This window comes from Aureobasidium subglaciale (genome assembly GCF_000721755.1).
Source record: "Aureobasidium subglaciale EXF-2481 unplaced genomic scaffold scaffold_31, whole genome shotgun sequence".
NCBI lineage: Eukaryota > Fungi > Ascomycota > Dothideomycetes > Dothideales > Saccotheciaceae > Aureobasidium > Aureobasidium subglaciale.
The window spans coordinates 167,404-179,998 of record NW_013566964.1 but is presented as its reverse complement, the minus strand read 5'-3'; the positions used below and the strand labels follow the sequence as shown (position 1 = coordinate 179,998).

Genomic DNA, 12,595 nt, shown 5'->3' with positions numbered 1-12,595 from the left:
CACAACCACCAAATGTCTGCTCTTTGCTCGACGACTCACGGTTGACAGCGAGACAAGGATTCTGTTTCCGGGCCTTTTATGGATAGAGAGCAGATATCGGGACTCCACTTATGCCCTACATGCCGTAGTTTGATAGGCCTGGATGCACCTCACCCGCGGTCGAACGACCCCAGAATGCATGCAGATACGGGAAGGGCGTTGACCACTGCTTTCGCCGCCCGCCATCCCCGTTTGTGCTCTAGCAAGTATTTCAAGCGCGAGCTATGGCCCTTGAGCGTACAGGATAAAGACTCAACGCCTGTCCTGCTGGGGCAACCCTCTATATCTCTCCAACTCTCTCGTTAAGTCGGTCCAGCACTTCTGATATCTGTTCCCTCTCACCTTCGTTGTTGAACATTGTCTTTCTTCTCGAACACTATATCTGTCGTTCCTCGTACTCAAAAGTATCCTCCCATTCACACATACAACCAGCACGATGCGTGGTTTCGGTCCTCTCCTCCTCCTCCCTGTGGTCGCCAACTTGGCTTCTGCTCAGTTCAACGTCTCGAGCGTGCCTGAGTCTACCAGAGGTTCGTACTACTCATCTTTCCACTCCATGTTCATGATATCTAACCTATGTAGAAACCTGGTGCACCAACCAACAGGCCGCCTGCCCTATCATCTGCTCCCAAACTTCCGCAAACTCTTCAGAGACCCTCGAGGTATGTGCTTGTTCAAGCTATACGACTGTAGTACATCGACTGACTTCAAACATAGAACGACTGTGACCCCGAGACCCTCGACTACTCATGCCTCTGCAGCAACAACCTGAGCCCCAACGCCTCCGAGTACTCGCAAACCATCCCCTTCTACATTTGTACCGCCACAAACCAAGAGTGCATTTCAAACTGCGGCGGCAACACTCAGTGCGAGTTCAACTGCAACGCAGACAACCCTTGCGGTGCCCAGAACCCTACACGCATCAATGCCACCACTTCCTCCGCCTCGGCAACCGCTTCCTCAACTGGCTCTGGCAGCGCAGGCCAGGCTACAAACTCCGCCGGCCAGACCATCTACAGTGGTCTCGGCGGTAGCGGTGGTGCCTCTGCCACTGGCTCCAGCAACACCAAAACTGGTGCAGCAGCCGCTCTCCAGCTCGGCCAGGCTTACGGTCTCCTCGCCGTCTCTGCCGGCATCTTTGCCGGCTTCGGTCTCCTGCTCTAAGATGTCTCTTTTCCGAATATTCCCTTCCCACCTCTTTTCTCTCTGGCTTTTCCAACCAATTCCCACTCTCCTTTTTTTAATCAGAGCATAGCAAGCGCAAGCGATTTATTCCGACCTTTCTTCCTTCCTTTCTACTTCGCATGGGTCAGCAACGGGGAACGACATTCAATCTTTTACTGAGCATAGTGTGCTGGGGGCGTTTTCTGTTTTCTTGTTGCTGTAGTTCGGCCATGTCGCTTTTACACATGGACATTTGGGATTAATGCTACGGATGATGTTTTGCTATACAAACCAAGCTACGAAATTAACAATCACACTCTCTCCATACCAATATTTGACGAACTCAAAACTACGAAACCGTGGCGTGCATAAGGTAGTCGATATCTCGGACTTTCAAGAGTTTAGCTACATTGTTCATGTGATATTGGCGTTTTTTGTACCAAAGTACCCCAGAGATTAATGATCCTTTGCCCTTTTTGTGTCTTTTCAGGTGTTTGATCGTCCCGAGACTTTGATATTATACTTTCTTGATCCCGCCCGTGTTGACCTCTGGGTGTATCGAAGCCTTCCGTGATGGGTATATGTTGCAAATGCAGGAGGCTTGTTGATCATACACACCGCTTGCGCATCATAAATCCTTGTGGACGGCAAGTCGATGGGCAGCGACGGCTCGTCAAACATGGCATGTGATTGGAAAGCTTTGTGTTGGTCACAACGCCATCACCAAGAGACAAGTCAAGCGAGAGTTGAACGAATCGTAAATGCATTCTCTCGCTGCAAACTGTACAAATGCCAATCAATGCATCAGCACCCGAACAGGGGGTATCTTTGTATAACTTTTTTTTCTACTTTGGTGATTTCCTTGGATTATCCCCAACTCGCTCTAGCTAGTCTTGGGAGCAGCAGCAGCAGCAGCAGCTTCGTCGAGATTTGTTGTGTCGAGCTTGTCAGCGACAGCATCGACGCTGTTTGCTTGTCTGCTGGCGTTGATCTTGGCTGCGACTTGCTCCTCGAGCTTGTCCATGGCGATCGGTACACCCTCCTTCTCGGGGTGACCGTCTGGCAGACCCATCTCCTTGAGCTTGCACTGACCAGCCTTGAGTTCTTCCTCGCCGAGGATAAGGGCAAAGGGAACGCCGTTGGTCTCGGCAGCCTTGAACTGTGCGGGAAGCTTGGGCTTGACCTTCCAGTTGAACTCGGCCTTGATGCCGGCATCCCATAGACGCTTTGCGACTTCCATACGCTGGGGTAGGAGGCCCTCGAAGCCCTTGCCACCAAAGGCCATGACGTAGACGTCGACTTCGTTTGTGCGGACGGCCTTGTTGCCCTCTGCTTCCAGTCTGGCCTTTGTGATGCTGAAGATGCGCTCGACACCGAAGGAGATGCCGACACAGGGGAGGTTGCTCTTGCCGCTGAACATGCCGACGAGCTCGTCGTAACGACCACCAGCAGCGACGGAGCCAACACCAACGCTGGGGTCGTTGCTACGGTCATCATCCTCGTTCTTGGGCTTCTTGCTCTTTGACTGCACCTTCTGGCCTTCTGAGGTCTTGGGGGCAGAGCCTTCGGTAACAATCTCGTAAATGACACCAGTGTAGTAATCAAGACCACGAGCCAGTGACATGTCGAAGGAGATTCTGTCGAGGACACCAAAAGTGTCGAGGTAGTTGAAGAGAATCTCGATGTTGTCCAGACCAGCCTTTGCAGACTCGTTTGCGCTTAAAGTTGCGTCGGCTTGGAGGTCTTTAAGAAGGTCTCTTCCACCCTTGCGAACAACGTATTTACCAATCTTGTCTGCAATTTCAGGGTCGAGACCCTTCTCCTCGGTCATCTCTCTCTTAACCTCGTCCCATGGCGACTTGTCGAGCTTGTCAACAGCAGACGAGATGGTTCTGAGCTTGTCGGTGGGGACACCGCAGACAGAGAAGATACCGTCCAGAATCTTGCGGTGGTTAAGCTTGATTGTGTATTTGCCCTTCCAGCCCAGCTCGTCAAAGATCTCGCATGCGATTCTCAGGATCTCAGCATCGGGGATCATGGGGTCGTAAGCACCGGCAATATCGAAGTCGCATTGGTAGAATTCACGCATGCGGCCCTTGGTCATGGCGGGCTGGTCACGGCGGTAGACCTTTGCGATGTGGTAGCGCTTGATGTTCTGGACGGAAGTGTTCATGGCGAGCCATCTGGCGAAGGGAACGGTCAAATCGTAGCGCAGAGAGCACAGCTCTCCACCCTGGTCGGCGAGGTCGTAGATGAGCTTGCTGTCCTCACCGTACTTGCCCGAGAGGATCTCCTTGAGCTCGAAGACGGGACTGTAGAGCATAGAGTCAGTATGCTGGGAAGACCACTGTTTCGCATATTCAGTGACTCACGTATCAATAGTCACAGCACCGTGACGCTTGAAGACGTTGGTGATTGTGCTGAAGATCTTGTCGCGGATGACCATGTCCTTGCCCTCCCAATCCTTGGTGCCCTTGGGCACCTTGAGCTGGAAACCGCCCTTGTCTCCCTTGTCCTTGCCCATGTTGTATTGCTCTGCTCGTTCCAGACGGTGAATGGATGTAGAAAATGTGCGGTTGCCCAAGTGTCCAACTGTGGGCCTGAAGAGTCGGAGTTGAGAAGAAAAAGTCCTTGCGATTGGTATGACAGCCTTCATGCAAGTATGCAAAGCTAGTCAGCGGTATAGAATTGAATGTCACAAAAGCAGATGGAGGGGTACGAGATCGGGCATAAATTGTACACGTCGGAGTCATGTCTTGGCAATTTTGTCGTCTTCACGACCATGTTTTGCGCTCACACGTTTCGACTTCGACTTCAAACCGCGACTTTACTTCAACCCGACTTCCTTTCCTCCACGCCTTCGTGATTGCAAGATGTGATGGCGCCCCATGCAGAGATAAACCCTCAAGACATCACCGAAAGGGCGCGTAGAGATCTGCTCCAACTGCTCGAAGGCGTACGTAAGGCTACCTGGACGCTGGCCGACCGCTATCCCGTTCCACCTGCTCACACCCATTGCGCAGGTTCCTGGCAAGAAGAATCTTGTGATTGAAAAGTCTCTTGCTGGTCTGATCGGCTTGCTTGTCAAGTTCAGTACCTTGCAGGAGTATGGAGTCGACAAAGTCTTCTACGTAGAGAATCGCAACGTCGACGACTCTCAACGAAACATTGTCTTCCTTGCCAGAGGCGAGAAGCCCAAAGACGTTCAACTCATTGCTGGTAGGTCTTCCTGCTTGTAGTCGTCATATCGTCCATATCTTCCTTTCTCGCATATCCTTAGCTAGACATTTCCCCTCTTCCTCATCCATGGGCCTTAAAGTAGAGTGCGCAGGTTTACACCTACCCTGCACGTTCAGTCTTGTGCCCTACATCAAAATCGTTACATTGACAGCCAGTCGATGCAGCATGAATCATTAACTCTCTCGTTGCGCCTCCGTTCTGAGAGATGTTATCATTACATGCTAACATATCCATAGAACAGATTAGTCAAATCCGTCAAGAAAGCAAAACCGATCATGAATTTTCAGTCTTCTGGGTGCCCAGACGAACGCTCGTCAGTGATAGGATTCTCGAGGAGGCCGGCGTGCTTGGAGAAGTGACTGTTGGCGAATGCCCGTTGTTCTTGGTCCCTCTGGAACCTGATTTGCTATCACTGGAGCTGGAAGATGCGTTCAGTGACTTGTATCTGGTATGCTTGTACTCCAACTGTGTCCCGAGGCCGACGTACTGACCCCGGTCCAGCGCAAAGATCCCACATCAATATTTCTTGCAGCTACAGCATTGATGCGGTTGCAGCGATCCACTGGCCTCTTTCCTCGTATCCTGGGCAAAGGCGACAATGCGAAGAAACTCGCCGATCTGCTTATTCGTATGCGATCGGAAGAAGAGGTCAGCGCTTCGTCTGCCACCTCGAAATCGCCATCGACTTTTGGCCTGACACCTAGTGCCGTGGTTGAGAATGTCATCATCATTGATCGCGAGGTCGACTTCTTCACACCTCTGATGACCCAACTAACATACGAAGGCCTGATCGATGAGGTCTTCGGCGTCCGTCATAACCAAACCGAGGTCGATACCTCCATTGTAGGAGCAGCACCTCAACAGCAAAAGCCCCAAGGAGCAGCAGGTGCAGCAGGAGGCTCAACCCAAGCCGCTACAAAGCGCAAGATCCAACTCGACAGCTCCGACAAACTGTACCCTCAGCTCCGAGACTGCAACTTCGCCGTCGTAGGACCTCTGCTAAACCGAACAGCACGTCGCCTCCAAGCCGACTACGAATCCCGCCACAAAGCAGACCAGTCAATCTCCGACCTCAAAACTTTTGTCGCAAAACTTCCCTCCTACCAAGCCGAGCAAGCCTCATTAAAGATCCACACCTCCATGGCCGAGGAAATCATGAAGACAACCCGCAGCGAAATCTTCGGCCGTGTCCTCGAAGTACAGCAAAACTTTGCAGCCGGAGCAGACCCTAGCAGTATGAACGACAATCTAGAAGAACTAATCGCCCGAGACACACCCTTGCCCACAATATTGCGTCTATTATCCTTGGAGTCTTGCGTAGCTGGCGGTATCCGTCCGCGTGAGCTTGAAAACCTTAAACGACAAATCATGTACGCATATGGTCATCAACACCTCCTCACCTTTTCCTCGCTTGAGAAAATGGGTCTCGTGGTTCCTCGTGTGAGCAACACTGGCTACCTCAACCCAATGAGCGGCACGAATTCTGGAAACACGGATTACAATTCCGTGCGCAAGACGCTGAAACTGTTTGTGGATGAAGTGGACGAGCAAGATCCTACGGACATCTCATATGTGTTTTCTGGCTACGCGCCGCTGAGTATTAGATTGGTGCAGTGTGTTTTGCAGAAACAGATGTTGGTTAGATTGGCGAATCCTAGATCTGTTTCTACTGGGAATGCTGTAAATGGAGGGGCTGGTGGTGCTCCTGCTACTGCTCAGGCGGCTGGATGGAAAGGGTTTGAGGATATTTTGGCGAGGGTCAAGGGTGCTACTGTTGATGAAGTGCAGAAGGGGTCGAGTGGTGAGGCTTCGCAGGCGAGACAGACGCTTAGAGGTGGGAGCGGTGGTGGGAGAAAGACTACTATTGTCTTCTTCCTTGGTGGTGTCACGTTTGCGGAAGTTGCGGCGTTGAGATTCATGGGTGAGCAGTTGGGGGATAAGAAGAAGATTGTCATTGCTACGACTGGTATCTTGTCGGGCAATGCTGCTGTTGAGGCTGCTATGGAGAAGAGGGCCTGGGGTCGCAAGTAGTGGATGCATGATAGGCAGTAATGTGAAGAGCGTTTGTATTTCCTTTGGATGGATCCTCGAATGGTCATTGTTTGTCCGGTGTGCTCTTAAGACTATGTGATCTACAAATAGCCACCTCCAGAGAACTTTGAGCCAAAGGTGGAAGCCTTGTTGAGTAGATCTTTCTTGTCGACCAGACCGAGCGAGCTTCCACCAATGTCCTTTTCCCTGTTGAAGGCTCGTTTACTCGGATCATCATCCTTGTTCTCTGGATTCGACTCTTTGTGCTGCGCCATTAGTGAAGGCCCTCTTGCCTTGTCCTGTAGCAGCATGTCAGTCTGTGTGGTCAGCGTCGAGAAAGTAGCCAAGCTTACAGTTTGTTCACGTATGCGTCTCGCCTCTGCCTCTTTCTCCCTGTTCGCAGCAGCCTCTTTGGCATCGACGTGTCCAGAAGTGGCAGGCTTCACACCCATGGCTTCGTCTTGTAGACGTTTGAGCTTCTCCTCTGGGGTTTCTGTCCATGCTGCGGCAATGTTTCCTCCAGCAGGAGTTGTGTTGCCACCTCTTGCGTTCTTGCCAGTGTTGAAACCACGAGCACGCATTTTGGATGGGTCCATGCGTGCTGCGAGGTCGTCTTGCTGTGGTGGTAGTGTCATCCATTCGTCGCGCTGAGTTTTGACTGGGGCAGCTGCGGTCTGCGGTATTGGGGGACCATTGTTGGTGGATGGGTTGAGATCGGCTGCGGTGGGTAGGGATGGGCCAAAGTCGTCGTCGTCAGAGTCCGAGTCCGAGTCGGGTGGAGCAGTCGGGCGCTCATCTAGAGGGGCCGGCGGTGGAGCGGGACCGGCGACAGGACGGACGGGCTGGACTTCGGGTTCTGCTGGCGGTAGGGTGGGACCGACTGACGGCGGAGGTCCTGATGGTGGTAATTGTGGAGCAGCCGGTACTGACGATTGCGAGGGCGGGAGTTCTGGACCAGACGTCTTTTGGCGTTTGTCCTTGGGGCTCTCTTGGTTTGCGCCGGAAGAGGTGGCGGGCTGATTCCTCTGTGCCTCCTCTTGTTGTCGCTTTCGCTTAGCTAAAAGATGCGGAGGAAGATCTGGACCGGCTGCCGACATGATGGAATGCTGTGTATGAGAAGTTGTTGATGCTTAGGATGAATTGGTCGGTGTGGAAAGCGCGTCATCGGTATCGCCATAACTTCGGATTGCTCGAGGAGCATGGACTTAGGCTCCAACAGTCAAGGCATTATCTCCACAAGCCCGCCATCAACAGTTCCGCCTCTCTCCCGCTCTGTATATTGTATCTCCAATCGATTGTCTGGAGGTCGATCCTGGAAAGAAGCATCAAGACTCGGCGAAGTCTGGAATAAAGAGAAGGAGGCCTTGCGATGTACACGGGTCGACACGTTGGTCAATGAGCTCCCCGCCCGGCCTTACCGATCTGGATGCCCACGACGGTGATGGCACCTCCCCCTTTCCAGACCACTACAACGACCCTCAGGACAACCATGACTCGTTTCTTACCGCCGACGAGACGGTGAGCCGTGATGTCAGTCCCGTACGCTCTCCCGACCAACCCGCCAGAAGCCTCGAGGACGAGCTCCACTCAGACGACTTTGACGACATACCCGATGTCGTCCCTCATAGCCCCGCCTTAGCCAGTCCATCCGAGTCTGCCTCTATCCCGGACGACACTCCGTCCGTCCGAGGCTCTCTAGCCTCTTCGCTGCCCACTCGTCGTCCCCGCTTGAACCCGCGCGCCTCGACAAACACTCCTCGAACCCCTTCTGGTGCTCTCCAGCCCTTTGAGCGACGCTTCAGCTCTAGATTCACCTCGCCCTCACCCTCAGCTCGTGCCTCGTCTCCTGCCTTTCTCTCTCCACACTCTCGCCAGTCTTCTCTATCCTCTCAAATTGTTTTGTCGCAAGGTGGCAGTGACGTTGCAGACAATCCTGATGCTCCTTGGGAGGTCATACGATGGACAAGACTACGGAAGATCACATCTCAAGCCTTTTCCGAAGCCGGTAGACGCAACTTTGGCCTGCCCGTATGCCTGGCTGTCTCCTCGTCCATCACCATTGGCACCTCCAAAGGTCTGATCCTGGTCTTTGACTACCACCAGACTCTTAAAGGTATTATTGGTCAAGGCACAACGGCAATCGAGTGCGGTGCCATTACTTCTCTCGCCATCTCCGCAGACTACTCTGCCATTGCCGCTGGACATGCTACTGGTCATATCTTCACCTGGGAGCTTTCACGTCCTGCTAAGCCCTTCCTCCACATCCCGCCTGTAGTCAGAGATGGTCAACCCCACTCTCCAGATGGCCATGTGCCAGGTCGTTCAGTCTTGCATATTGGTTTCCTCGGTACGCGGCGCACCGCTTTGGTTTCTGCAGATGACGGTGGCATGGCCTTCTCCCATCTTGCGACTCGCGGCATGGGTGCAATCTCCCGCTCTGTCAAGACGACCCGCTTGCTCGGACGCTATCCTATCGCGAATGTACAAGAGGAAGTCAGAATAAAGCCTAGCACGGTGCTTGCATTTGCGCCACTCCCTCTGGGCAACGTAGAGCAAGCTACAGACGTCATGGGTCTCACAGCTCTACTGACTCCATACTTGCTTGTCATCGTGTCCACCACTCCTGTTGCCCAAACACAACACAAGGCTCCAAGGCCGAAGTCTATCTCGCGCCATAGTGCCATGAGTGGATGTCTAGCCTGGTTCCCAGCTGTCAGGTTAAAAAACAGCAACACAACCGCAGAGCGCGATACCTCTGAAACCAAACTCGTATATTGTTGGTCAAATGTTCTGACTGTGCTCGACGTCGAGGTCCAGGGATCACAAGACCCGGCGGATAAGGAGAAACCTCCAACGTTGTTCTTCCATTCGCGGAGTACCTGGGAGTGCGAAGAAGCCATTGTTGCAGTCCAATGGTTGAGCCGTTCAGTCATCGGCGTGCTCACAATCAGTCAGCAAATGATCATCATAGAAGATGGTGAGATGCATGTCATGGACTCCGTGGACCTTCTCCATCGACACATTCATCATCATGATATCTTCTCGAAGCAGCTGCATCCTGTGGTTGAGCAAGCCGATAATGAGCATTCAGAATTGCACGGAGTGATTGCCGACGCTTTCTATCAGAGTTTCCGAGTCTACAAGAACCGCCTTTTTCTGCTGGGAGCAAGTGATCTCTCAGTCGGCACACTGTCGAACTGGGCGGATCGCTTGACTGCTCTGATCGAGCACGGCGATTACATTGCGGCGATTCAGCTTGCTAGAGCCTACTACACTGGGCAAGCGGGCGGTATTACAGTAGGCTTGCCAGACAACGAACATGCTCGACATGAACTGGTTAATGGAAGGTTACTTGAACTCATGTCTGCATCCATATTGTTCTCGTTCTCTGAAAACAATAGCAGTGGGCGACCGCTTTCCGATCTAGTGGCTGAGTGCTTTGATGCCTGCGTGAGCATGAACAATCAGAGCTTTTTATTCGACGAAGTCTACGAGCCGCTGAGAGATGCTGGCCAGAGAGACGTATTCCTCGAGATCCTGCAATTATACATTATGGATGAGGAGGTTACATCCCTGCCCCCGCCGCTAGTCAAAGACCTCGTGGAGTGCTGCATCTCGAAGAGACAGGTCGCTCACCTAGAAGAGCTTCTATGCCGACTAGATCCACGCACTTTCGATCTGGACCAGATCACGACTCTTTGCAAAACACACTATCTCTACGATGCATTGACATTTGTCTGGAACGAAGCATTGAACGACTATGTCACCCCGTTGTCTGACCTCCTAGCACTCTTACGCGATGTCAAAGACATACAGGACGAGGCTGAGGAGGTAGCGTTGGAATCGGCCGTAAAAGTCTTCCCATACCTCGCATTCATTTTGACAGGAAGGAAGTACCCTCAAGGTGACTTCCTGGACGACGAAAAAGCGGACACTCAAAAGGGGAATATCTACCGATATCTCTTCTCTCACGAGCCTACAGGGTGGCCGCCGGGCTCTTCGTTTATCCTTAGAACGCGACCGAACCACGCCGACGAACCTGCTTTCCCATACTTGCGTCTCTTACTCGAGTACGACTCGGCTAGCTTTATGAGCATGATGACCGAGGCTTTTGAAGACTCCTATCTCAATGAAGCACAAGATGATGAACCTGCCGTCGCTCAACCACGATCCAATGGTACAGGCCTGAAGATCACTCGACAGTATATTGTCAGTGTCCTGCTTGATATTATGTCATCAGATGAATTCGTGCCTGAGCAGACCATCTACCTTGATATGTTTATTGCTAGAAACTTGCCGAAGTATCCTCAATTCATGGTACTGTCAAGCTCATCGTTACATCAAGTCCTTGATCGTCTCTGCAGCTTTCGCGAAGATGATCTGGTGGACGATTGCCAGCTCAGCGCGGAATATCTTCTATCCGTTTACCACCCTCCGGTCACCGACGCGCTTATCAACCAGCTTCGGGATGCCGAATTCTACCGCGTGCTCAAGACATTGTATAGAGGCGAGCACCGACCTGTAGATCTCATCAATACATACTTCGAGGACCCCAAGGGAAAGACTGCTATCTTCGACGACCTTGCATATGCTCTCCAAGAATCGCCGGAGAAGCAGACGACTCAACTGAAGGAGCTTTTGTGTGAGCATGCTCAAGAGTTGGCAGCCATCAACACATCGAAGACTGCGCAGACACTTGCGAGATATACTGATGACATCCTTGAACGTTTCACCGACGGCATTGGAGAATCATATACACGCTTCCACTTCTTGCGCACTCTGCTCGAGCCGTCATTACTTGACCATCGTTCCAGGAAAGCCGTCAATGAGTCTGTTTCTGAAGGCTTGGTATCACGTTTCTGTGAGCAGTATGTCGAGCTCATGTGTATCCATGATCCACGACACGTAGCTGATTATGTCGGTCTCTTGAAGTCTGGCGACCTCGATCTTGATCGTGTGCTTCCTTCGATGGAGGAGAATGGTGTTGTCGATGCTGCAGTCTTACTCATGGCTCAAGACGGATTGGCCAGAGATGCTATAGACCGTCTCTGCAAGCATTTGAAAACGCTACAGAATGCAATCTGCAGTATAGTACAAGCAGCGTCAGATGCGCCAGATATGCAAAGCACAGAAGAGGCCACTGATGATCTTGTGGATGCCATTGAGAAATATACACGTCTGGGCATCTGGCTCTGCAACGGGCAAAGCGCTGCAATGAACCACAATCGCCATCCACGCCAACGCACAAACATGGCATGGGAAGTCAAAGAAGATGACCTCGAGCTAGACGAACTGCTTTGGCTAAACCTCATTGACGCCATCGTCTCAGTCTCCAAGTCCGTGTCTGCAGAAACCAACAACCTCATCGACGACACCACCTTCGACATTGACAAAACCAATAACGTCCTACGCAGCACCGTCCAACAAACCTTTACAGCCCTCCTCAGCGCCACCTCTTCCACACCCCCAGATCCCTCCAACAACTTTGACGCCACAACTCGTCGAAATCAGCACAATCAATCCTTTCTCTACATTTTCCGCGCCTTTCTCTCCCGCGCATCTTCCTCCTACGCACCCACCCTCTCCGATCTCCGCGCCGTCCTTTTGGACATCTTTGCAGCATATGCTCATGAATCTTCCGTTCTGAATCTCGCTTCTTCATTGCTGGATATAGATGTCTTTGCCGATATGGACAGTATCCACAATCTACGAACCACTGGCTGGCGACCCCGCACCCAATTCTGCGAAGTCTGCAAGAGACGCACCTGGGGTACTGGAATTTCTGGTGTAGTGGAAGGGGATGCAGAAGTCATTTGGGAGGAATTTGAATACATGCAAGAGCAGAGGCGGCAGAGGAAAATGCAGAAATTAATGTCGGTGGTGGACAATGGGAAGGGGAAAGAATCTGTAGGGGTTGGGGAGGGAGGAGGGGTGGAGAGGGGAAAGCGGAGGGAGGAGGTTGTTGGGGAATTGGCATTGGTGGTTTTTGCGTGTAGACATTGTGTGCATAGGATTTGCTTGGAGGAGGAATTGGCGAGGAGGGGGGATGAGGATGGAGGGGGCTATTATTGTCCTGTTTGTCATGAGGAGGGGGGTTGAGTTTAGAGGAGGTAGGGTAGGG

General features: G+C 52.2%; 5 protein-coding genes across 5 annotated transcripts; 3 read left to right on the top strand and 2 right to left on the bottom strand.

Annotated features, from left to right (window-relative positions):
* Window positions 1–475: 475 nt before the first annotated feature.
* AUEXF2481DRAFT_33249 (uncharacterized protein) lies at window positions 476–1,203 on the top strand (the record flags this gene model as incomplete). The annotated part of the gene is made up of 3 exons (XM_013484287.1): window positions 476–569; window positions 622–701; window positions 757–1,203. 3 exons carry the CDS (start codon window positions 476–478, stop codon window positions 1,201–1,203), a joined length of 621 nt encoding a protein of 206 aa, XP_013339741.1.
* Window positions 1,204–2,086: 883 nt separating this feature from the next.
* Window positions 2,087–3,727, bottom strand: AUEXF2481DRAFT_8722 (uncharacterized protein; the record flags this gene model as incomplete). The annotated part of the gene is made up of 2 exons (XM_013484267.1): window positions 2,087–3,515; window positions 3,576–3,727. 2 exons carry the CDS (start codon window positions 3,725–3,727, stop codon window positions 2,087–2,089), a joined length of 1,581 nt encoding a protein of 526 aa, XP_013339721.1.
* Window positions 3,728–4,081: 354 nt separating this feature from the next.
* Window positions 4,082–6,474, top strand: AUEXF2481DRAFT_70043 (uncharacterized protein; the record flags this gene model as incomplete). Its single annotated transcript, XM_013484305.1, has 4 exons — window positions 4,082–4,159; window positions 4,227–4,422; window positions 4,680–4,891; window positions 4,945–6,474. 4 exons carry the CDS (start codon window positions 4,082–4,084, stop codon window positions 6,472–6,474), a joined length of 2,016 nt encoding a protein of 671 aa, XP_013339759.1.
* Window positions 6,475–6,575: 101 nt separating this feature from the next.
* Window positions 6,576–7,571, bottom strand: AUEXF2481DRAFT_8720 (uncharacterized protein; the record flags this gene model as incomplete). The annotated part of the gene is made up of 2 exons (XM_013484266.1): window positions 6,576–6,773; window positions 6,828–7,571. 2 exons carry the CDS (start codon window positions 7,569–7,571, stop codon window positions 6,576–6,578), a joined length of 942 nt encoding a protein of 313 aa, XP_013339720.1.
* Window positions 7,572–7,869: 298 nt separating this feature from the next.
* AUEXF2481DRAFT_48362 (uncharacterized protein) lies at window positions 7,870–12,573 on the top strand (the record flags this gene model as incomplete). Its single annotated transcript, XM_013484304.1, has 2 exons — window positions 7,870–7,999; window positions 8,114–12,573. The coding sequence occupies 2 exons, from the start codon at window positions 7,870–7,872 to the stop codon at window positions 12,571–12,573; spliced, it is 4,590 nt and encodes a 1,529-aa protein (XP_013339758.1).
* Window positions 12,574–12,595: the final 22 nt, after the last annotated feature.